Raw genomic sequence first — 25,329 nt, 5'->3', positions numbered from 1 at the left:
GCCAGTTAGAAGGCTAAGCTCCGCGCACTTGGTCTCCTAGCAACCCACTCAGCCCAGGGGACAGGCAGAGTTAGGCCTCACTTAGGCCTCTTCCACACTGCCTATAAAATACACATTATCTGATTTTAATTGGATTATATGGCAATGTAGACTCAAGGCCCTTCCACACAGCTATATAACCCATTTATAATGGACTTAATGTCAGGGGAAAACCTTTACCGTCTACCTTAACTACCACCAATTTCTCAATACTTTATTTCCCATACCACCAGACTTCGCCACAGCAACGCGTGGCCGGGCACAGCTAGTGCCAAATAATTTACAAGGGCCATGCAATAATAGTAAAATTAATAACAAGACAGAATTGTAGTTGGAAGAGACAATATAATATAATATATTATATTAGAATTGTAGAGTTGAAAGAGACCACAAGGAACATTCAATAGTAATAAAATAGTCGTAATAATAATAATAAATCATGGAGTTGGACACCACAAGGACTATTCAATAATAATACTAATACAGTAGAGTCTCACTTATCCAACGTTCTGGATTATCCAACGCATTTTTGTAGTCAATGTTTTCAATACATCGTGATATTTTGGTGCTAAATTCATAAATACAGTAATTACTACATAGCATTACTGCGTATTGAACTACTTTTTCTGTCAAATTTGTTGTCTAACATGATGTTTTGGTGTTTAATTTGTAAAATCATAACCTAATTTGATGTTTAATAGGCTTTTCCTTAATGCCTCCTTATTATCCAACATATTCGCTTATCCAACGTTCTGCCGGCCCGTTTACGTTGGATAAGCAAGACTCTACTGTAGTATTAATAAGATAGAATTATAGAGTTGGAAGAGACAAAAAGGTCCAAAATATAATACCTATATTATATTAGAGTTGAAAGAGACCACAAGGAACATTCAATAGTAATAAAATAGTCATAATAATAATAATAAATCATGGAGTTGGAGACCACAAGGACTATTCAAAGAATAATAGTAATAATAATAATAGAAAAAAATTGGAAATTAAAAGAGAAGATTAAAATATCAAAAAAGAAAAAAGAATAGGAATACAGTAATAGCAATAAAATAATAGTAATAATAATAATAATAATAATAATAATAATAATAATAATAAGAAGAAGAAGAAGAAGAAGAAGAAGAAGAAGAAGAAGAAGACACCAGACATCACAGTTGTGGAAAAGAACAAGGTTTGGATAATTGATGTCACCATCCCAGGTGACAGTCGCATTGATGAAAAACAACAGGAAAAACTCAGCCGCTATCAGGACCTCAAAATTGATCTGCAAAGACTCTGGCAGAAACCAGTGCAGGTGGTCCCAGTGGTGATGGGCACACTGGGTGCCGTGCCAAGAGATCTCAGCCGGCATTTGGAAACAATAGACATTGACAAAATTACGACCTGCCAACTGCAAAAGGCCACCCTGCTGGGATCTGGGCGCATCATCCGAAAATACATCACACAGTCCTAGACACTTGGGAAGTGTTCGACTTGTGATTTTGTGTTATGAAATCCAGCATATCTATCTAGTGTCATACAATCAAATAATAATAATAATAATAATAATAATAATAATAATAATAATAATAAATACATCACACAGTCCTAGACACTTGGGAAGTGTTCGACTTGTGGTTTTGTGAAACGAAATCCAGCATATCTATCTTGTTTGCTGTGTCATACAACGTCGTTGTGTCAATAATAATAATAATAATAAATCATGGAGTTGGAGATCACAAGGACTATTCAATAATAATACTAATAAATAGAAAAAAAATAGGAAATTAAAAGAGAAGATTAAAATATCATAAAATAAAAATAGAAAAATAGAAATAAAACAGAATTCCTTGTTGAAGTACTACACCCCTGATGGGAGGGAGACAGAGAGCACACCTCAGTAAACTGGGCAAACAAAGCGACTGAAGCAAGTATGGGCAAACTTCAGACCTCCAGGTGTTTTGTACTTAAACTCCCAGAATTCCTAACATTGAAGTCCAAAACACCTGTAGAACCTAGGTTTGCCCATGCCTGAGCTAGAGACAAACTAACAATAAAGTTAAGGCAACCAATCCATTCCGAGGGTGTCCTTACCTTCCCCGGAAGCTGCTGCAAAAACCAAGGGCCGCACCGGAGACCACTTGACGCTGAAAATGTATTTCTTGGACAACTGGAGGGAAACAAGGGGCTGGGCTTGCAGCATGGAGTGCAGGTGGACGTGGCCGGCCGTCCCAGCGCTCAGAAAGAGATTCCTGGACGGGACAAAAGGTTCGGAGTCACCGGGAACAATTCAGAGAGATAGGCCTCTCTTGAGAGGGTCTGCGAGAGGGAAGACGGGCTGAGCAGCAGAGGCAACAGACTCGCTTTGCTTCTCGCTGACTCTCCTGGCGTTCCCATCGCTCCTTACCTGTGGAAAGGTGAGCAGCTCACGCAGTAGACGGGCCCCCCGTGAGGGGAGAAGGCGAACTGGGCGGGGGCCCTGAGCGGGAGGGAGCTGCCCTTCTGCAGCAGGGCCACGGCCTCGGCCGCGGTGGAGCACTTCAGCAGGCAGCCCCCCTCGGTGCCCACCACAAAGACGCTGGGCTCGAAGTGCGAGAAGGAGAGGGAGGTCAGGCCCACGGCTGCGTCTCCCCGCGTCTGCTGCAGGAGAGGAAGAGCATCAGAGGATGCAAAACCTGACCACCAAAGCTTAGAAGGAATGACTTGATCCGATTGCCTTGCATTTTCTCCAGAATATGCACACATTTCGTATTTAAGCCTTGAAACACATTTCCAACCCTTAACCCTTAACTGGACTCTTACCCTGGACAACCCTAACTCTGGACAACCTACAAACCATCTACAGACCCACAAAGAAAATCCAACAAATGCTACAGTCAGCGAAGGACTCTCTCCTCTGCAGGAGTCTACCGGATCCCATGCAGCTGTGGACAAGTCTACATAGGGACCACCAAACGCAGCATTGCCCAAACACGAATCAAAGAACATGAAAGGCACTGCAGACTCACTCAGCCAGAGAAATCAGCCAGAGCAGAGCACTTGATGAACCAGCCTGGACACAGGATATTATTTGAGAACACAGAAATGCTGGACCACTCCAACAACTATCATGTCAGACGACACAGAGAAGCCAATGAAATCCACAAGCATGTGGACAACGTCAACAGAAAGGAAGAAACCATGAAAATGAACAAAATCTGGCTACCAGTATTAAAAAAAACTCAAAAATCAAAACAGTAGATGGGAAGCAACACTCTGAGGGCAGAGGACAGCTAATGACTGAACAAAGGATGCCCCCAGGCAAAAGACAAAACCTTTCCAATGCTAATTAGGGTGATTAACTGAAACATTAATGCTGGCTTCCCAGTGACAAAGGACTCCTGCCACACCCTGGACTCTCCACAGATATATATTCTTTCCTTACATAGTTTATCCATACCTCACAACCTCTGAGGATGCCTGCCATAAATGTGGGCGAAACGTCAGGAGAGAATACTTCTGGAACATGGCCACACAGCCCGAAAGACATACAACAACCCTGTGATCCCGGCCATGAAAGCCTTCGACAACACACCCTAACTCTTACCCTTACCCTAACTCAAAAATACCAGCTTGAAATTCTTACTGCTAATAACCGAACCTTAAGAAAGGTGGCTTAACTTTAGAATGGAGGTGAAGCTGCCAATACAACGAAACCACATTTTAAGGATGTCACTGGAGAGTGAGGGGGAATGCCCATGGATAACCCTGCTGGATTTGGCCCCTAAGCTGGAGGCTCCACCACACCTATGGCTTGTCTAAAGCAAGACAGATAAAGCTCTCTTTCTTTCGTCTTCAAGCCTACCTTCTTCAGTTTGGTGCTCCTGGGTATTTGCTGCAGGACAAAGGCAAAGCCATCGGTGGGCTTGAGCAAGCCCTCTCGGTCCTCCTGCCAGACCAGGATCTTCCCGTCGGTGGAGACGCTCAGGACCCGGAAAGTGTGGCTGTGCTTTGAGTCTTGCAGCCAGGAAACCTGCCACAAAAATCAAAATTGAACACGATAATGTATCGACAACAGACATGGGCAAACCCTGTGTGTGTGTATATATATTACTATATTTAGTGTGTTTCATTTTTTTTGGTTAATGTTTAAATATTATAATTGGCATATGTTATTGTTTGTTGATGTACTGTACATTGTTTTGTTATGAATCTGATAGTTCTGTGAGCTGCCCCGAGTCCCCTCCGGGGGAGATGGTGGCGGGATATAAACTTATTCTTCTTATTATTATTAATAATAATATTATTATTATTATTACATTTATACCCTGCCCTCTCTCACCCCAAAGGGGACTCAGAGCAGCTTACAAGTTTATATGTACATACAATATATCATTAGCATAGCACAATATTAGCATTATTAGCAATATTAGTCCCCAAAGGGGACTCAGAGCAGCTTACAAGTTTATATGTACATACAATATATTATATCATTAGCATAGCACAATATTAGCATTATTAGCAATATTAGTCCCCAAAGGGGACTCAGAGCAGCTTACAAGTTTATATGTACATACAATATATTATATCATTAGCATAGCACAATATTAGCATTATATAATAATAATAATAATAATAATAATAATAATAATAATAATAATAATAATTTTATTTTTAGACCCCGCCTCCATCTCCCCGTGGGGACTCGGGTCGGTTTACAAATACAGAACAAAAGTACAATAACATATATTACTATATTGTACTATACTACTAATATTATTATATATTATCCAAGCTAAACGGGCCGGCAGAACCTTGGATAAGCGAATATCTTGGATAATAAGGAGGGATTAAGGAAAAGCCTATTAAACATCAAGTTAGGTTATGATTTTACAAATTAAGCACCAAAACATCAAGTTATACAACAAATTTGACAGAAAAGTAGTTCAATACGCAGTAATGCTATGTAGTAATTATTGTATTTATGAATTTAGCACCAAAATATCACGATGTATTGAAAACATTGACTACAAAAATGCCTCGGATAATCCAGAACCTTGGATAAGCGAGGCTTGGATAAGTGAGACTCTACTGTATGTCCTTCACTCAACCGCCCCCCCCCCAAAAAAAAAAACAAAAAAAAACGATTGGCCTAGGTATAACACAGCCAGGCATTGAAGCTGCAAGGCTATTCAGTGCAATTTAGACCAACAAGGATTAACCTTGGTAGAAGGTGGCCAGGCTTTGAAGCAGCGATACTACTCTGGCCAACTAAAGATTCCCCTAGATAGCAAGCAGCCAGGCTTTGAAGCAGCAAGGCTATTCACTGCAACTCTTAACAGTCCAGAAAACCATTCCCCTAGAGCGCAAGTACCCAGCCTTCCAAGCAGCAAGCCTACTCCGTCGCATTCTAACTCATTAAACAAGGATTCCCATAAGAAGAAAACATAAGAAGGCTTTGAGGCTGCTAGGCTATTTGCAGCACTTTATCAGTCACCTCGTGTTTACAATATTTATATGGGGCACCTTACCCAGTCTACTTTTACAACCTCTCCGTTTTAATCCATGTTTTTATTCGTTCTTGTCATTTTTTTTATTGGCTAATGTTTAAATTTTTATAATTGTGCATGTCTCATGTCTACTGTTGTATTTTATATAGCTACTAGCTGTGCCCGGCCACGCGTTGCTGTGGTGAGGTCTGGTGGTATGGGAAATAAAGTATTGAGGAATTGGTGGCAGTTAAGGTCAAGGGTCAAGGTTTTCCCCTGACATTAAGTCCAGTTGTGTCTGACTCTGGAGGTTGGTGCTCATATTGAGTCTACACTGGCATATAATCCATCTGAAATCAGATAATCTGTATTTTATAGGCAGTGTGGAAGAGGCCTGATTGAAGTGGCCCTGGGCTGAGTGGGTTGCTAGGAGACCAAGTGGGTGGAGCTTAGCCTTCTAACTGACAGTAGACCAAGTGGGTGGAGCTTAGGCTTCTAACTGGCAGCAATTGGATAAAAACAATTATTCCTCTCCCTCTAATTAGGAGTTTATTTTTCTTTTCTTTTTGTTGTATGAACGTAGAGGCATGGATGAGGGGTTGTGCTGCCAAGTTTAGTGTTTCTGGGATGTGTAGTATTGTTGTTTTGTCCTAGGCCGAAATTTCATTACCCTTTTATATATATAGTTTTTATTCGGGCTTGGCCCCATGTAAGCCGCCCTGAGTCCCCTTTGTGGAGATAGAGGCGGGATATAAAAATAAAGTTGTTGTTATTATTATTATTATTATTATTATTCACTGCTATTCCACCTGGCCAACAAAGCATTCCCATAAGCCACAGCAATGCGTGGCCGGTCACAGCTAGATATGCGTGCTGGTACCTGATAGACTGGATCTGTATGTGTGTCGTCCGTCATGCCGGTCCTCCAGAGCAAGGGGTCCTCCAGTCTGCCGGTGTCCCACACCAACACTTCCCCACTGAACAGGCCTCCTGGAAGGGACAAAACCCTTCATCACAGAGGAATATTTGCAATGCACCTATTGCAATGCAGCCTGAGCCCTGCCACATGCACAACAGCAGGACCAGAGGCAATCCAAGTGAGAACGGGAGCAGCAGAACCGCTTGCCTGCGATGAGAGAAGGCTGCCGCGGGTGGAACGCCAAACACATCACGGCGCTGGGGGTCTCCACCACCAGATCGGGGCGCGTGGGGTTCAGAGCTCTCCGGTCAAGATTCCAAGTGCAGACGTAGGACTTTTCCGCACTCCAGTCTCCATCATCTAGTCTGGAACAGAAAGGTTTTGCATAGAGCAGGATCCTCCGGGAAACCTAGCAAGAGCTAGGCCTTTGTTTCTCTCTTTTGCAGACTTCCGCCTTTCCTTTACACTCAGTTCAGCCCAGTTTATCCAGAAGGAGAGGAGGGGATATTTCCGCCCTTTTGGGCAACGCACCTGCCGTAGGAGCAAGCGATGACCGCCCCGGTGGCGTTCCAGGACACACTGGTCACCTGCAGCTTGCGTTCCTGAGCTTCAGGGTACGACAGACTGTGCAAGCAAATGACCTGCAAGACAGAGAGAGGGAATGATGGAAAGAATCAATAGCTGCAGTTCGAAGGAATAAAGGAAAATGCTCGTAATATCACTAGAAAATAAAGTCACCAACATTAGAGTCTGGATTGTATGCAATTCCCTTGGGTTGAAACAGTACCCACTATAGCAGGCATGGGCAAACTTCGGCCCTCCAGGTGTTTTGGACTTCAACTCGCACAATTCCTAACAGCCGCTGTTAGGAATTGTGCGAGTTGAAGTCCAAAACACCTGGAGGGCCGAAGTTTGCCCATGCCTTCACTATAGTCTGACCCGCAGTCTCTAACTCTAATATTCTAATGTTTTATGCTGGTTTGTATGTTTATACTATTTTACCTGTTTTACACTGGTTTAATTATGCAGTCTATATATATAAAAAGGTAATGAAATTTTGGCCTAGGACAAAACAACAAAACTACACATCCCAGAAACACTAAACTTGGCAGCACAACCCCTCATCCACGCCTCTACGTTCATACAATAAAAAGAAAAGAAAATTAAAGTCCTAATTAGAGGGAGAGGAATAATTGTTTTTATCCAATTGCTGCCACTTAGAAGGCTAAGCTCCATCCACTTGGTCTCCTAGCAACCCACTCAGCCCAGGGGACAGGCAGAGTTAGGCCTCACTTAGGCCTCTTCCCCACTGCCTATAAAATACAGATTATCAGATTTTAACTGGATTATATGGCAGTGTAGACTCAAGGCCCTTCCACACAGCTATATAACCCATTTATAATGGACTTAATGTAAGGTAAAACCTTTACTCTTTACCCTAACTACCACCAATTCCTCACTACAGTAGAGTCTCACTTATCCAACACTCGCTTATCCAACGTTCTGGATTATCCAACGCATTTTTGTAGTCAATGTTTTCAATATATCATGATATTTTGAAATTCGTAAATACAGTAATTACTACATAGCATTACTTCGTATTGAACTACTTTTTCTGTCAAATTTGTTGTATAACATGATGTTTTGGTGCTTAATTTGTAAAATCATAACCTAATTTGATGTTTAATAGGCTTTTCCTTAATGCCTCCTTATTATCCAACGTATTCACTTATCCAACATTCTGCTGGCCCGTTTATGTTGGATAAGTGAGACTCTACTGTACTTTATTTCCCATACCACCATACTTCGCCACAGCAACGCGTGGCCGGGCACAGCTAGTATTTTATTATAATAATACAATTCTTTATTGATTAATCACTTTTGACCATATCAAAACATGTAAAACATACAATACATACAGACTTACACATACATACAATAAAACCATGTAAAACCAATAAAACCATGTAAAACCATGGTTTTATTGTATGTATGTGTAAGTCTGTACGTATTGTATGTTTTACATGTTTTGATATGGTCAGTATTTTATTGTATGTTGAAACTGGGCTTGTCCCCATGAGAGCTGCCCCGAGTCCCTCTGGGGAGATGGGAGCGGGATATAAAAATAATAATTATATTATTATTATTAAGGAATGGACAAAAGCCAAAAGACAGAGAACCGACAGTAATAATAATAATAATAATAATAATAATAATAATAATAATTGGGTGCCGTGCCAAAAGATCTCAGACGGCATTTGGAAACAATAGACATTGACAAAATCACTATCTGCCAACTACAAAAGGCCACCCTGCTGGGATCTGCGCGCATCATCCAAAAATACATCACACAGTCCTAGAAACTTGGGAAGTGTTCGACTTGGGATTTTGTGACACGAAATCCAGCATATCTATCTTGTTTGCTGTGTCATAATAAAATAATAATAATTATTATTATTATTATTATTTATATCCCGCCACCATCTCCCAGAGGGACTCGTGCCAGCTAACAAAACACTCAAGGCATGACATACAAAATACAACAAGAGCAAAACAAAACATAGGCAATAAACAGTCAACACAACATCATAAATTCTCAGTATCCCCAGAACTTTATTTATTTATTTATTTATTTACAGTACAGTAGAGTCTCACTTATCCAACACTTGTTTATCCAACGTTCTGGATTATCCAAGTCATTTTTTTAGTCAATGTTTTCAATACATCGTGATATTTTGGTGCTAAATTCATAAATACAGTAATTACTACGTAGCATTACTGCATATTGAGTTCCTTTTCTGTCAAATTTGTTGTATAACATGATGTTTTGGTGCTTAATTTGTAAAATCATAATGTAATTTGATGTTTAATAGGCTTTTCCTTAATCTCTCCTTATTATCCAACATATTTGCTTATCCAACATTCTGCCGTCCCGTTTATGTTGGATAAGTGAGACTCTACTGTATTTATATTCCGCCCTTCTCACCCCAAAGGGGACTCAGGACGGATCCTTTAGGAACAAGGCATCCACCTACACCTCAAGCAAGTGCACCAAGTCTTCCATATTGTGGCCGACCACGAAACTCTAGCCCAGTGGTTCCCAATATGTGTTCTGAGGAACTCTAGGTTTCTACAAAAGCATCATAGGGGTTCCACAAAAAAAAAATCTGTGCCATGGTATGAAGATCCATTTGAAATTCAGTGCACCTCTGGTGTTAAAATTAAATTGGAATATGTGTCACTGAATATCGATTGGTTATGGGGGTCATGGCTCACAGTTTAAGAAGCTTTGTCATGGAGTCATAGTCCAACCCTAGAGTCATAATCCAACATTGAAATCATCACACAACTTTAGAATCGTAGTCCGACTCTAGAGTCTTAGTCCGACCCTAAATTCATAGTCTGATCCCAGAGTCATAATCGAACTTTAGAATCATAACTTTAAAACCTTAGAGTTCAACCCGTTATCTCTGTCTCTGAACACAGCCGGGCTGTGGCACAAGCTGGTAAACAGCTGCTGCAATAAATCATTCTGACCATGAGGTCATGAGTTTGAGGCCAGCCCGTGGCGGGGTGAGCACCCATCAATTAAAAATAAAATATAGCCCCTACTCGTTGTTGACCTAGCAACCCGAAAGATAGTTGCATCTATCAAGTAGGAAATAAGGTACCACTTATAAAAGTGGGGAGGCAAGTTTAACTAATTTACAACGTTGGAATGAGGAAGTACCATCAGAGTGGATGATGAAGCAGCTGCTCCCCCCTGTGGCCAGAATCGAACATCCCCCCCCAGGAGAAGGTTAAATTGCCTCAGCGTCTGTCTGTCTGTTGTCTCTGTCTCGGTTCGATGTGTTTATGGGCATTGAATGTTTGCCCTATATGTATATATTGTGTACATATAGGGCATAATATAATGCTTATATTGTATATACATATATTGATAATATTATAATGTAATACAATATAGTAACATAGGATGCTTATATTGTGCTATGCTAATAATATAATATACTGTATACACATATATTGATATTATAATGTAATAAATATAGTAATAATAATACACTATTATAATTGTATATTATATATTACATGTAATATTACAACTAATAATATCGCAATACAATATAGTAACATAGAATGCTTATATTGTGCTATGCTAATAATATAATATATTGTATATACATATATTGATAATAATATAATGTAATACAATATAATAATACAGTATTATAATTGTATATTACATATTACATGTAATATTACTACTAATAATATCGCAATACAATATAGTAACATAGAATGCTTATATTGTGCTATGCTAATAATATAATATACTGTATACACATATATTGATATTATAATGTAATAAATATAGTAATAATACACTATTATAATTGTATATTACATATTACATGTTATATTACTGCTAATAATATTGCAATCTATATATATAAAAGAGTGATGGCATCAGGGCAGCGGACAAAACAACAAAACTACAGGCCCCCCCAACCTCGAAATTTGACAACACAACCCATCATCCACGCCTCTAGGTTGATACAACAAAAAGAAAAGAAAAATAAAGTCCTAATTAGAGAGAGAGGAATAATTGCTTTTATCCAATTGCTGCCAGTTAGAAGGCTAAGCTCCTCCTACTTGGTCTCCTAGCAACCCAATAAAAATAATAAAAAACACTAAAAATAATTTAAAACACTAAAAATTAATACAATAAAATAATAAAATATAATAAATAAAAAGATAACTTACAATAAAATTAATTAAAAAAATACAAATAACGTCAAATAAAAATTACACAACAATTTTAAACTAATACCACCACCACTTTGCCACAGCAACGCGTGGCCGGGAACAGCTAGTACAATATAGTACTGTAAATAAATTAATTAATTAATTAACGAAGCCAGAACAAAAGCAGAGAACGGGGTGAGAGGGACTGGAATTACAAAGGCTCCCCAAGGCAATGACTTACCGTCTCGTTCTGATCTGTCCAGTTCACCTCAAAGCCATCGAAGGCATGGCTCTTCCAGTTTTTGTCCAGCTCCCGGATCACCACCTCTTCCACCCTCTGCAGGAAGGAGCGCAGGCCGGTATAATCCACCGGCCCCGAGGAGGGAAGGCCTGGCAGCTGGGGCTGGTCGATGCCTGCGTCGGTCTGGACGCCCGCATCCTGGCAGCAGTGGGACTGGGTGACAGCTTCGGCCGTGGAAATCACCCCGGTCTGGGTGCTTCTCTGTGGAGAAAAAGGAGAGCGCTGTCAATCAAAATGAGCAGGGGGGGGGGGCTTGACTCTAGAACAACTTCAGCCCTATTATTATTATTAATAATAATAATACCATATAATGATATATTTATAATACTATACTAATATTATAATATATTGTATAGTAAAGGTAAAAGTTTCCCCTGATGTCAAGTCCACTCGTGTCCGACTCTGGAGGTTGGTGCTCATCTCCATTTCTAAGCCGAAGAGCCGGTGTTGTCCGTAGACACCTCCAAGGTCATGTGGCCACAGGCATGACTATATGGAGCGCCGTTACCTTCCCACCGGAGCGGTACCTATTGATCTACTCACACTGGCATGTTTTCGAACTGGCAGGAGCTGGAGCTAACAGCAGGCGCTCACGCCGCTCCCGGGGTTTGAACCTGAGACCTTTCGGTCTCCAGCTTAGTGCTTTAATGCACTTCGCCACTGGGGCTCCAATATATTGTATATACATGTAATATATTGTATATACATGTAATATTAATAATAATATTATGATGTAATACAATGTAATAATAATTATAAATCACTATTTTAATTGTATATTTATATTACATGCAATATAGTCGTATAATATAATATATTGTATGTATATATACAGTAGAGTCTCACTTATCCAACACTCGCTTACCCAACATTCTGGATTATCCAACGCATTTTTGTAGTCAATGTTTTCAATATATCATGATATTTTGAAATTCGTAAATACAGTAATTACTACATAGCATTACTTCGTATTGAACTACTTTTTCTGTCAAATTTGTTGTATAACATGATGTTTTGGTGCTTAATTTGTAAAATCATAACCTAATTTGATGCTTAATAGGCTTTTCCTTAATCCCTCCTTATTATCCAACATATTCGTTTATCCAATGTTCTGCCGGCCCGTTTACGTTGGATAAGCGAGACTCTACTGTACTTGTACCGTACTTGTAAACCACCCTGATTCCCCCTCAGGGTGAGAAGGGCAGGATATACCGTAAATATCGCCAATAAATAAATAAATAATAATAATAACAACTTTATTTTTATACCCCGCCTCTATCTCCCCAAAGGGGACTCAGGGCGGCTTACATGGGGCCAAGCCCGAATAAAAACAACAGCAATATAAAACACAACCACAGACAAAAAACATGCACAATTATAAAAAATTAAACATTAGCCAATTAAAAACAAACGACAAGAACTAATAAAAACATGGATTAAAACCGAGAGGTTGTAAAAGTAGACTGGGTAAGGTGCACCTTATAAATATTGTAAACATGAGGTGACTGATAAAGTGCTGCAAATTCTTGGAAGTGCAAATTGGGATGGGAATAGACCCTGTGTCTATATCAAGTTGATAAAGGTAAAAAGTGCAAACCGGTACAAGAATGGCCACAGATACAGGATTGTTATGGGGATGAGCAATCTTTATCCAAGTACAATATAGTAATTTAATGCTTATATTGTGCTATGCTAATAATATATTGTATGTACATTTGATTTGTAAGCCGCTCTGAGTCCCCTCCAGGGTGATAAGAGCAGGATATAAATGTAGTAAATACATAATAAATAAATAAATAAACTTTTATTTGTATTCTGCCCTATCTCCCCAAGACACTCAGGGCAGATTCCAACAGACAGCGGCAAACATTCAATGCCTCCGTAAACAAACAAATACTGATATAAAATCCCAGGGAATATGAAAATAACATTAAAACCTAAAATCAAATCAAAGCCAAACATCAGTAAATTAAACCTAACATCAATAAATTAAACTACACGTAGTCAAACGAAATTATTTACTAGCATAAAATCTAAACAAAACATCCACATTAATTTACAGCAGCCAACTAGAGTTCATGAAACAATGTGGGTTGATTGTGTATTATTATCGTACTATATTATATTATATTATTTATTTACACGCACATAACAACACAGCTCATGTGCACATTAGGTTCAAATGCCTGGCATTCATCCCTGAATATCGGGCTCTTCCGAAGGGCTTCAGATATCAGAGCTATAGTATTATTATTATTATTATTATTATAACAGTAGAGTCTCACTTATCCAACACAAAAGGGCCGATAGAACCTTGGATAAGCGAATATCTTGGATAATAAGGAGGGATTAAGGAAAAGCCTATTAAACATCAAATTAGGTGATGATTTTACAAATTAAGCCCCAGAACATCGTGTTATACAACAAATTTGACGGAAAACGTAGTTCAATATGCAGTCATGTTATGTTGTAGTTACTGTATTTACGAATTTAGCACCAAAATATCACGATATATTGAAAACATTGACTACAAAAATGCCTTGGATAATCCAGAACCTTGGATAAGCGAGGCTTGGATAAGTGAGACTCTACTGTAGTAACATATAATGCTTCTACTGTGCTATGCTAATAATATATTGTATGTACATATAACATTGTAATGTAATACAATATAATAATAATACACTATTGTAATTGTATATTATATGTTACATGTAATATTATTAATATTATTGCAGTATAGTGGCATAGTACAATATCGTAATATATAATGCTTATATTGTGCTATGCTAATAATATAATATATTGCATGTACATATAACATTGTAATGTAATACTAAATAATAATAATACACTATTTTAATTGTATATTATATATTACATGTAATATTACTAATATTATTGCAGTATAGTGGCATAGTACGAGGCTTGGATAAGTGAGACTCTACTATGACATTAAAAACCTAACATCAAATTAAAGCCTAACATCATTAAATTAAACCTAATTTACTATATAAATTAAACTACACGTAGTCAGACAAAATTATATACTAGCATAAAATCTAAACAAACATCCACATTAATTTACAAAGCAAACTAGAGTTCACGAAACAATGTGGGTTGGTTGTGTATTATTACCGTATTATATTATATTATTTACATGCACATAACAACACAGCACACATGCACATTAGGTCCAAGTGTCTGGCATTCATCCCTGAATATCGGGCTCTTCCGAAGGGCCTCAGATATCAGAGCTATATTATTATTATTATCATTATTATTATTATTACATTATTATTACAATAGTCTCACTTATCCAACGTTCTGGATTATCCAACACATTTTTGTAGACAATGTTTTCAATATATCATGATATTTTGGTACTAAATACATAAATACAGTAATTACTACATAGCATTACTGCCTATTGAACTATTTTTTTTTCAAATTTGTTGTATAACATGATGTTTTGGTGCTTAATTTGTAAAATCATAACCTAATTTGATGTTTAATAGGCTTTTCCTTAATCCCTCCTTATTATCCAACATATTCGCTTATCCAACATTCTGCTGGCCCATTTACGTTGGATAAGTGAGACTCTACTGTATTATTATTATTATTACATTATTATTATTACTATTATTGTTGTTATTATTATTATATTTATATGTACATAACAATCAAGTGCCAGTTAACACCTCCCAAACAATGGATGCCCCCAGGCAGCAATAGCCAGGCTTTGAAGCTACAAGGCTGTTCAATGCTAACCATGTTGGCCAACTGCCACATTCATACTTGCCTCAAACAGACCCTGGACATCATTCCACAGCGATATATACACTCCACTGGCCTCATTTACAACAGAACTTTGAAGAAGCCATTAGCCACAGATGCAGGCGGAACGTCAGAAGAGAGTGCTGCTGGGACGTGGCCATACAGCCCGAAAAACTCGGCCATGAAAGCGTTCGACGACACATTCTTATTGTTATAATGATATAGGCCTCACCTCGTGGCAGCGCGCCCCTTGGTTCCTCCTCCAAGCCGACTCCACGTCAATCCCGCTCGACTCCGAGTCCCCGAACATCGCGGCGAGGAGCGCCTCATCCTCCAACTAGGCCCCGGTTGCTATGGAAACCAGAGCCTTCCCGGCGGGGCTACGCCGAAGCCACGCGAGAAGAAGGCAACAATGGCGCCGAAGCGGCCCTCTTGCGTGAGGGCAGAAGCCTCGCTGCCCGCCAGAGAGGGCTTCTTTTTAGGATTTGTTCCCGAACAATGACGGATCTCGTCACCTTTTCGCCTAGTTCCTACACTCAGAAGGCAAAAAAGCCTGTAGAAGCTGTGTTTTTGGGAGGAAAATAAGACCAAAAAAATGTGGTGCCAGGAGTAAAGATGGCGTAGGACGAGTGGGCGCCATTTTGAAAAAGGCACTTTCAAGGCCTCTTCCTCACAGGTGCATAAAATCCCATATTTATATCTGCTTTGAACTGGGTTATATGGCAGTGTGGACTCAGACAACCCAGATCAGACACTGTAGATTGTCTGGCTTGATATTCTGGGTTATATAGCTGTGGGGAAGGGCCCTGTGAGCCTTCTCATTGCCCTTCTATGGGCCCTTCCACACAGCTGAGGAAAATCCACACTGAACTGGATTATATTTATTTATTTTGTATTTATTTGCGACATTTATATCCCACCCTTCTCACCCCGAAGGAGACGCAGGGCGGCTTACAAGTTATATGTCCATACAATATATTATATTATTAGCATAGCACAATATATATACAGTAGAGTCTCACTTATCCAAGCTAAACGGGCCGGCAGAAGCTTGGATAAGCGAATAACTTGGATGATAAGGAGGGATTAAGGAAAAGCCTATTAAACATCAAATTAGGTTATGATTTTATAAATTAAGCACCAAAACCTCATGTTATACAACAAATTTGACAGAAAAAGTAGTTCAATACGCAATCATGTTATGTTGTAATTACTGTATTTACGAATTTAGCACCAAAATATCATGATATATTGAAAACATTGACTACAAAAATGGCTTGGATTATCCAGAGGCTTGGATAAGCGAGGCTTGGATTAGTGAGACTCTACTGTATTACCATATTGTACTGCAATATTATTAGTAATATAACATGTAATATGTAATATACAATTATAATAGTGTATTATTATTACTATATTTATTACATTATAATATCAATATATGTGTATACAGTATATTATATTATTAGCATAGCACAATATAAGCATATATTACCATATTGTACTGCAATATTTTATATATAATATACAATTATAATAGTGTATTATTATTATATTGTATTACATTATAATATTATTATCATTATATGTGTATACAATATATTATATTATTAGCATAGCACAATATAAGCATTCTGTGATACTATATTGTATTGCAATATTGTTAGTAATATTACATGTAATATATAATATACAATTATAATAGTGTATGATTATTATATTTATTACATTATAATATCAATATATGTGTATACAGTATATTATATTATTAGCATAGCACAATATAAGCATTCTATGTTACTATATTGTATTGTGATATTATTACTAGTAACATTACATGTAATATATAATATACAATTATAATAGTGTATTATTATAATATTATATTACATTATAATATTATCAATATATGTATATACAATATAAGCGTTATATATTACCATATTGTACTGCAATATTATTAGTAATATAACATGTAATATGTAATATGCAATTATAATAGTGTATTATTACTATATTTATTACATTATACTATCAATATATGTGTATACAGTATATTATATTATTAGCATAGCACAATATAAGCATTCTATGTTACTATATTGTATTGCGATATCATTAGTACGTAGTAATAATACATGTAATATATAATATAATTACAATAGTGTATTATTATATTGTATTATATTACAATGTTATATGTATATACAATATATTATATTATTAGCATAGCACAATATAAGCATTATATATTACGATATTGTACTATGCCACAATACTGCAATAATATTAGTAATATTACATGTCATATATAATATACAATTACAATAGTGTATTATTATTATTTTGTATTACATTACAATGTTATATGTACATACAATATATTATTATCATATTACAGTATAAGCATTATATGTTACTATATTGTACTATGCCACTATACTGCAATATTAGTAGTAATATTACATGTAACATATAATATACAATTACAATAGTGTATTATTATATTGTATTACATTACAATGTTATATGTACATGCAATATATTATTAGCATAGCACAATATAAGCATTAAATGTTACTACTGTATATTGTACTATTATTTATTATTATTATTTATTTATTAGCGACATTTATATCCCGCCCTTCTCACCCCAAAGGAGATTCAGGGCAGCTCACAAGTCATATGTACACACAATATATTATATTATTCGTATAGCACAATATATGCATTATATATTACTATATTGTACTATGCCACTATACTGCAAACATATTACATGTAATATATAATATATAATTATAATAGTGTATTATTATTATATTTTATTACATTATAATATTATTAATATGACATGCATATACAATATAATATATTATTAGTATAGCATAATTAGATTATTATATATTACTATATTGTACTATGCCACTATACTGCAAAAATATTACATGTAATATATAATATATAATTATAATAGTGTACATTATAATATTATTAATATGACATGCATATACATTATTAGTATAGCACAATATGATTATTATATATTATTATATTGTTATATTGACACAGGAGACACCCACATAACCCAGGATATCAAGGCAAACCATGTGCAAGATCTGCTTTGACTGGGTTGTCTTCCTCCCTTCCTTCTCCCTCATTCTCTGCCTCTTTCCTCCCTCCAGGGATGCTTTTCCAAGCCTCTTCCCACCTGGCTGGTGCTAGATCTGCCCTAGGAGAGGCTCTGCTGCCCAGCCTGGGGGGTCTGCAGGCCTTGCGCGCCCGCCCGGACCCGTCTTTGCTGCGCAACCCGCGGGTTTTGCGCAACTTGCTGATCCTAGAGCGACAGCATCACTGCCGGGCCTCCGACTTCCAACGCTTGCAAGCCGAGATCGAGCCCTGGATGCGAGAGAGGCTGGCCTTCTGGATGCTGGAGGTCAGTCTGGTGTGTTGTGTTCCAGAACTTTGTCAGTCTGGATCCGGAAGTCCCACAGTATTTTTGCATGCTCATTTTCCAATATTTTTGCAGGTTTGTGATCCCACCAGTTCTTTACTGCTGGGAGGTGGTACTTGAGGCATAAGTTCCAATGAATCATTTGGGCCACATAGTTGTGCCTCTGTTTGTAGTCTGTCTGTGCGATTTTCTTACAGCAGCTGAGGATATGATCCATGGTTTCGTCGGTTTCCTTGCAGAGTCTGCATTTTGGGTCATCAGCTGTTTTTTCGATCTTGGGCTTAATTGCATTTGTTCTGATGGCTTATTTATTATTATTATTATTATTATTATTATTATTATTATTATTATTATTAAGTGGACTTTATATATACCTGTGGAATAATGTCCAGGGTGGAAAAAAGAACCCTTGTCTGTTTGAAGCAAGTATGAATGTTGCAGTTGGCCAACTTGAATAGCCTTGAGTAGCCGTACAACTTCAAAGTCAATCAGTGAGGGTATCTGTATAGAGGTCTGTTGGAAATGAAGCAAGTGGACTGTATATATATATATATATGTGTGTGTGTGTGTGTGTGTGTGGAATAATGTCCAGGGTGGGAGAAAGAACTCTTGTCTGTTTGGAGCAAGTTGTGAATCTTGCAATTACCAAGTTTGATGGGCATTGACTAGCTTTGCAGCTGCAAAATCAATCCGTGAGGGTATCTGCATAAAGGTCTGTGGGAAATGAGGCAAGTGCCTGTCAGGAATTGTGGGAGGTGAAGTCCAAAACACCTAGAGGGCCGAAGTTTGCCCGTGCCTGGTTTAGAGAAAGGAGTGTCTCCTTTCTGAATACGCTCCCCATTTGTGACTGTTGTGACAGGTGTGTGAGGAGCAGAAGTGTGAGGAGGAGGTCTTCCCGTTGGCCATGGACTACGTGGACCGCTTCCTCTCCTGCGCCCTCACGCCCAGAAACCGGCTGCAGCTTCTGGGGGCGGTCTGCCTGCTCCTGGCCTCCAAGCTACGAGAGACGGTGTCTTTGACGGTGGAGAAGCTCTGCATTTACGCCGACAACTCCATCACGCCGCGGCAGGTTCGGGTAAGCTGTCTGCGCCTCTTTCAGTTAGAGCAGGAGAACCTCTTCTCTGAACCTCATCATCTCTGAACCTCATCTCTGAACCTCATCTCAGAACCTCATTTCAGAACCTCATCTCTGAACCTCATCATCTCTGAACTTCATCTCTGAACCTCATCTCAAAACCTCATCTCAGAACCTCATCTCTGAACCTCATCATCTCTGAACTTCATCTCAGAACCTCATCTCTGAACCTCATCTCTGAACCTCATCATCTCTGAACTTCATCTCTGAACCTCATCTCAAAACCTCATCTCTGAACCTCATCTCAGAACCTCATCTTAGAACCTCATCTCTGAACCTCATCTCTGAACCTCATCATCTCTGAACCTCATCATCTCTGAACCTCATCGTCTCTGAATCTTATCTCTGAACCTCATCTCTGAACCTCATCTCTGAACCTCATCTCTGAACTTCATCTCTGAACCTCATCTCAGAACCTCATCTCTGAATCTCATCTCTGAACTTCATCTCTGAACCTCATCTCAGAACCTCATCTCTGAAGCTCATCTCTGAACTTCATCTCTGAACCTCATCTCAGAACCTCATCTCTGAATCTTATCTCTGAACTTCATCATCTCTGAACCTCATCATCTCTGAACTTCATCATTTCTGAACTTCATCATCTCTGAACTTCATCTTCTCTGAACCTCATCATCTCTGAACTTCATCATTTCTGAACTTCATCATCTCTGAACTTCATCTTCTCTGAACCTCATCATCTCTGAACTTCATCTTCTCTGAACCTCATCATCTCTGAACCTCATCATCTCTGAACCTCATCATCTCTGAACCTCATCATCTCTGAACCTCATCTCTGAACCCTCCTGGAGTAGGATCTCTCCTTGCTTTCCCTCATACACCTTCCCTGCTCTTTTTTCCTTCCTTTCTTTTCCACAACTGTGATGTCTGGTGTGTTGTGTTCCAGAACTTTGTCAGTCTGGATCCAGAAGTCCCACAGTATCTTTGTATATATTATTATTATTTTATTATGACACAGCAAACAAGATAGATATGCTGGATTTCGTATCACAAAATCACAAGTCGAACACTTCCCAAGTGTCCCCATGGGGAGATGGTGGCGGGGTATAAATAACGTTTTATTGTATGACACAGCAAACAAGATAGATATGCTGGATTTCGTATCACAAAACCACAAGTCGAACACTTCCCAAGTGTCTAGGACTGTGTGATGCATTTTTGGATGATGCGCACAGATCCCAGTAGGGTGGCCTTTTGCAGTTGTCAATGTCTATTGTTTCCAAATGCCGGCTGAGATCTTTTGGCACGGCACCCAGTGTGCCCATCACCACCGGGACCACCTGCACTGGTTTCTGCCAGAGTCTTTGAAGTTCAATCTTGAGGTCCTGACAGTGGCTGAGTTTTTCCTGTTGTTTTTCGTCAATGCGACTGTCACCTGGGATGGTGACATCAATGATCCAAACCTTTTTCTTTTCAACTATGATGTCTGGTGTGTTGTGTTCCAGAACTTTGTCAGTCTGGATTCGGAAGTCCCGCAGTATCTTTGCGTGCTCATTTTCCTATACTTTTGCAGGTTTGTGATCCCACCAGTTCTTTCCTGCTGGGAGGTGGTACTTGAGGCATAAGTTCAAATGAATCATTTGGGCCACATAGTTGTGCCTCTGTTTGTAGTCTGTCTGTGCGATTTTCTTACAGCAGTTGAGGATATGATCAATGGTTTAGTCAGTTTCCTTGCACAGTCTGCATTGTATTACATCATAATATTATTATCAGAATATATGTATTCTGTTTAGGACTGGGAATATGTAGTCCTAGAGAAACTCCGGTGGGACCTCATCGCCGTGATCCCAAACGACTACCTGGATCACGTCCTCTATCGGCTCCCGCTTTCCCAGGAGAAGGCAGACATGGTCAAGAAATATGCGCAGACGTTCATTGCATTGTGCGCTACAGGTATGGTTTGCGTTGCTAAAGGAGGGTTCACTGGAAAGGTTGGGGTAGGATTTAAGATCACTGAGCTCGGAACAGCTTCCCAGACTCAGGCCATACAATCCATCTCAAAGCAGATAATCTGGGTTTTATATGGCCCTAAACACTTTCCCATCCTGGCTGCAAGTGTGTTGACTGCTCCCGGGCTCTCGTCTTTGCCTGGCAGACTACACCTTCACCCTGTATCCGCCTTCCCTGATCGCGATGGGCAGCATCGCCCTGGCCGCCCTCAGCCTCTCCGTCCTGTCGGATCTCCTTCCCGGCAATGCGCTCACAGAACTGCTGGCTGGCATCATTGGCACAGACGTGGTGAGTCCTGCAAAAGGGTTGTGGGCATCCACGTACATTGGCTTGACCTCTGCGGAATTTATTGTTATGGGTTTGACTATATGCCAGGTTTGGTCCAGATCAGGCATGGGCCAACTTCGGCCTTCCCTCCAGGTGTTTTGGACTTTCACAATTCTTAGCCGGAATTTAAAAATAAATCAAAATAAATCCCTCCAGCCTCATTGTAATTCTATTCTGAATTTTACTAGGTCCCTCTTATCTGGGTACTTTAATCTAATGATTCTGTCTTTATATTGCTGCTGCAGTCCCCCCACCTATGAAGTTTGACTGAATTGTATTGGTGGTATTAACTGTTGTATTAACTTTTGTTTTATTACCTTATTATGTTTTAACCTTTGTATATTGTGCTAATGTATTTGTGTTTTTACTTTTGTAACAATGTGAGCCGCCCCGAGTCCCCGTGGGGAGATGGTGGCAGGATATAAATAAAGTTTTTATTATTATTATTATTATTATTATTATTATTATTATTATTATTATTATTATTTTCTCAGCAGCAACCAGCCTTTATGGCTGGAAAAGGAATCATCAATAAATTGCTTATAAATTGCATGTATGCCGCCTCGGGTCCCCTTGAAGAGATGGTGGCGGGGTATAAATAAAGTATTATTATTATTATTATTATTATTATTGTGTTGTCAAATAATAATAATTATTATTATTAATATTTTTTCAGCAGCAACCAGCCTTTATGGCTGGAAAAGGAATCATCAATAAATTGCTTATAAATTGCATGCAAGCCTCCTCGAGTCCCTTGGGGAGATGGTGGCGGGGTATAAATAAAGTATTATTATTATTATTATTATTATTATTATTATTATTATTATTGTGTTGTCAAATTATTATTATTATTATTATTATTATTATTATTAATATTATTAATATTTTTTCAGCAGCAACCAGCCTTTATGGCTGGAAAAGGAATCATCAATAAATTGCTTATAAATTGCATGTAAGCCTCCTCGAGTCCCTTGGGGAGATGGTGGCGGGGTATAAATAAAGTATTATTATTATTATTATTGTGTTGTTGAATTATTATTATTATTATTATTATTATTATTATTATTATTATTATTTTCTAAGCAGCAACCAGCCTTTATGGCTGGAAAAGGAATCATCAATAAATTGCTTATAAATTGCATGTAAGCCACCCCGAGTCCCCTTGGGGAGATGGTGGCGGAGTATAAATAAAGTATTATTATTTTTATTATTAATAATAATAATTTATTTGTTTCGCACTCTCTTTCTTTCTTAGGCCTCCTTGAAAGCTTGTCTGGACAGCATTGATGCTGCAGCTGTGGCCAAAAACCTGAAGCCAAACCCCTATTCACAGCAAGAATCTGGGGCCTCTTTTGCACTGCCATATAGTCCAGATTATTAAAGCAGATAATAATCCACATTATCTGCTTTGAACTGGATTGTATGAGTCTCTACACGGCCATACAATCCAGTTCAAAACAGATACTCTGGATGTCATATGGCAGTGTACCATCAAGCCATTATATATTATTGGCAATCCCAATGTTCACACACACTATATATATATATATATATATATATATCACTTTGATGCCATATTAACTGTCCTTATCTGCCTTGTGAAACTACAAACCCTGGAGTCTCATAGGAAATAGTGATGGCAGTTAAAGAGGTATCAATGTGGTCTATGTTGTGCACATGAATAAGTTCTGAAACTGTTAATTTTACATGGATGTACATCCCACGGATGGAGTGAATCTAGCAAAGTTTGCACCGTTTGCTGCGAAAGAATAGCTTTAAATGGTGAAGCATTATCGTATTGATGCAGATCGTTTGAATTGAATGTTTCCTTTGCCTCGTATTTGAAAAATGTTCCTTGATATCAGAGAGTTTGAGAGACATGGAAGTCCGTTTTTGAAATAAATATGTTTTTTATTAATTGTTTAATTGTGTGGTCCTTACTTTGAAAGTAGGTGTTCTGTTTTTAAAGGAACTATTATGTTGTTTTTATCTTGTATTGCGTTGTTTTTAAATCTCATTATTTTAGTGTATTGTGTATATTGTTGTTGTCATATTTTTTGTTGTAAGCTGCCCCGAGTCCCCGCGGGGAGATGGTGGCAGGGTATAAATAAAGTTATTATTATTATTATTATTATTATTATTATTATTATTATTATTCCACTATGATTCAATGCTAAGGATTCGTGGGAGTTATAGTTTAATAATAATAATAATAATAATAATAATAATAATAATAATGTTTTGGATGACGTACAATGGTTTACATTGTCGAACTAATACAGTTTGGCATCTTTTTCACTGCCATGGCTCAATGCTAAGGGTTCATGGGAGTTATAGTTTAATAATAATAATAATAATAATAATAATAAAATAAAGTTTCGGATGACGTACAATGATCTACATTGTCGAACTAATACAGTTTGGCATCCTTTAAACTGCCATGGCTCAATGCTAAGGGTTCGTGGGAGTTATAGTTTAATAATAATAATATAAAGTTTTGGATGACGTACAATGATCTACATTGTCAAATTAATACAGTTTGGCGTCCTTTGCACTGCCATGGCTCCATGCTAAGGGTTCGTGGGAGTTATAGTTTAATAATAATAATAATAATAATAATAATATAAAGTTTCGGATGACGTACAATGATCTACATTGTCAAACTAATACAGTTTGGCATCTTTTTCACTGCCATGGCTCAATGCTAAGGGTTCATGGGAGTTATAGTTTAATAATAATAATAATAATAATAATAATAAAATAAAGTTTCGGATGACGTACAATGATCTACATTGTCAAACTAATTCAGTTTGGCATCTTTTTCACTGCCATGGCTCAATGCTAAGGGTTCGTGGGAGTTATAGTTTAATAATAATAATAATAATAATAATAATAATAATATAAAGTTTCAGATGACGTACAATGATCTACATTGTCAAACTAATTCAGTTTGGCATCTTTTTCACTGCCATGGCTCAATGCTAAGGGTTCGTGGGAGTTATAGTTTAATAATAATAATAATAATAATAATATAAAGTTTCGGATGACGTACAATGATCTACATTGTCAAACTAATACAGTTTGGCATCTTTTTCACTGCCATGGCTCAATGCTAAGGGTTCGTGGGAGTTATAGTTTAATAATAATAATAATAATAATATAGGGTTTTGGATGATATACAATGATCTACATTGTCAAACT

The 25,329-nt window shown here is 37.9% G+C and overlaps 2 protein-coding genes across 7 annotated transcripts in view; one reads left to right on the top strand and one right to left on the bottom strand.

The window, feature by feature from the left end:
- dync2i2 (dynein 2 intermediate chain 2) overlaps positions 1-15,634 on the bottom strand; it is a 145,708-nt gene extending 130,074 nt beyond the window's left edge. For 5 of the 6 annotated variants that reach the window (XM_062959433.1, XM_062959430.1, XM_062959434.1 and 2 more), the window contains exons 1-8: positions 15,477-15,634; positions 11,408-11,668; positions 6,949-7,058; positions 6,625-6,782; positions 6,379-6,488; positions 3,875-4,042; positions 2,438-2,670; positions 2,125-2,282 (exon numbers count right to left, since the gene is read on the bottom strand). In XM_062959433.1, the coding sequence (XP_062815503.1) occupies positions 2,125-2,282; positions 2,438-2,670; positions 3,875-4,042; positions 6,379-6,488; positions 6,625-6,782; positions 6,949-7,058; positions 11,408-11,668; positions 15,477-15,554 (1,276 nt within the window). In that variant the 5' untranslated portion in view covers positions 15,555-15,634. The remainder of the gene's footprint in view (positions 1-2,124; positions 2,283-2,437; positions 2,671-3,874; positions 4,043-6,378; positions 6,489-6,624; positions 6,783-6,948; positions 7,059-11,407; positions 11,669-15,476) is intronic. The other variant, XM_062959431.1, reaches the window with a different exon arrangement.
- Positions 15,635-15,689: 55 nt separating this feature from the next.
- Positions 15,690-24,046, top strand: LOC134293059 (G1/S-specific cyclin-D3-like). The gene is made up of 6 exons (XM_062959441.1): positions 15,690-15,920; positions 18,430-18,680; positions 19,558-19,773; positions 21,585-21,744; positions 21,947-22,089; positions 23,384-24,046. The coding sequence occupies exons 2-6, from the start codon at positions 18,432-18,434 to the stop codon at positions 23,507-23,509; spliced, it is 894 nt and encodes a 297-aa protein (XP_062815511.1). The 5' UTR covers positions 15,690-15,920; positions 18,430-18,431; the 3' UTR covers positions 23,510-24,046.
- Positions 24,047-25,329: the final 1,283 nt, after the last annotated feature.

This window comes from Anolis carolinensis, unplaced genomic scaffold, assembly GCF_035594765.1.
Source record: "Anolis carolinensis isolate JA03-04 unplaced genomic scaffold, rAnoCar3.1.pri scaffold_7, whole genome shotgun sequence".
In the NCBI taxonomy this organism is placed as follows: domain Eukaryota; kingdom Metazoa; phylum Chordata; class Lepidosauria; order Squamata; family Dactyloidae; genus Anolis; species Anolis carolinensis.
Note: the sequence above shows the minus strand (reverse complement) of the source record. Positions and strands in the feature narration are given on the sequence as shown.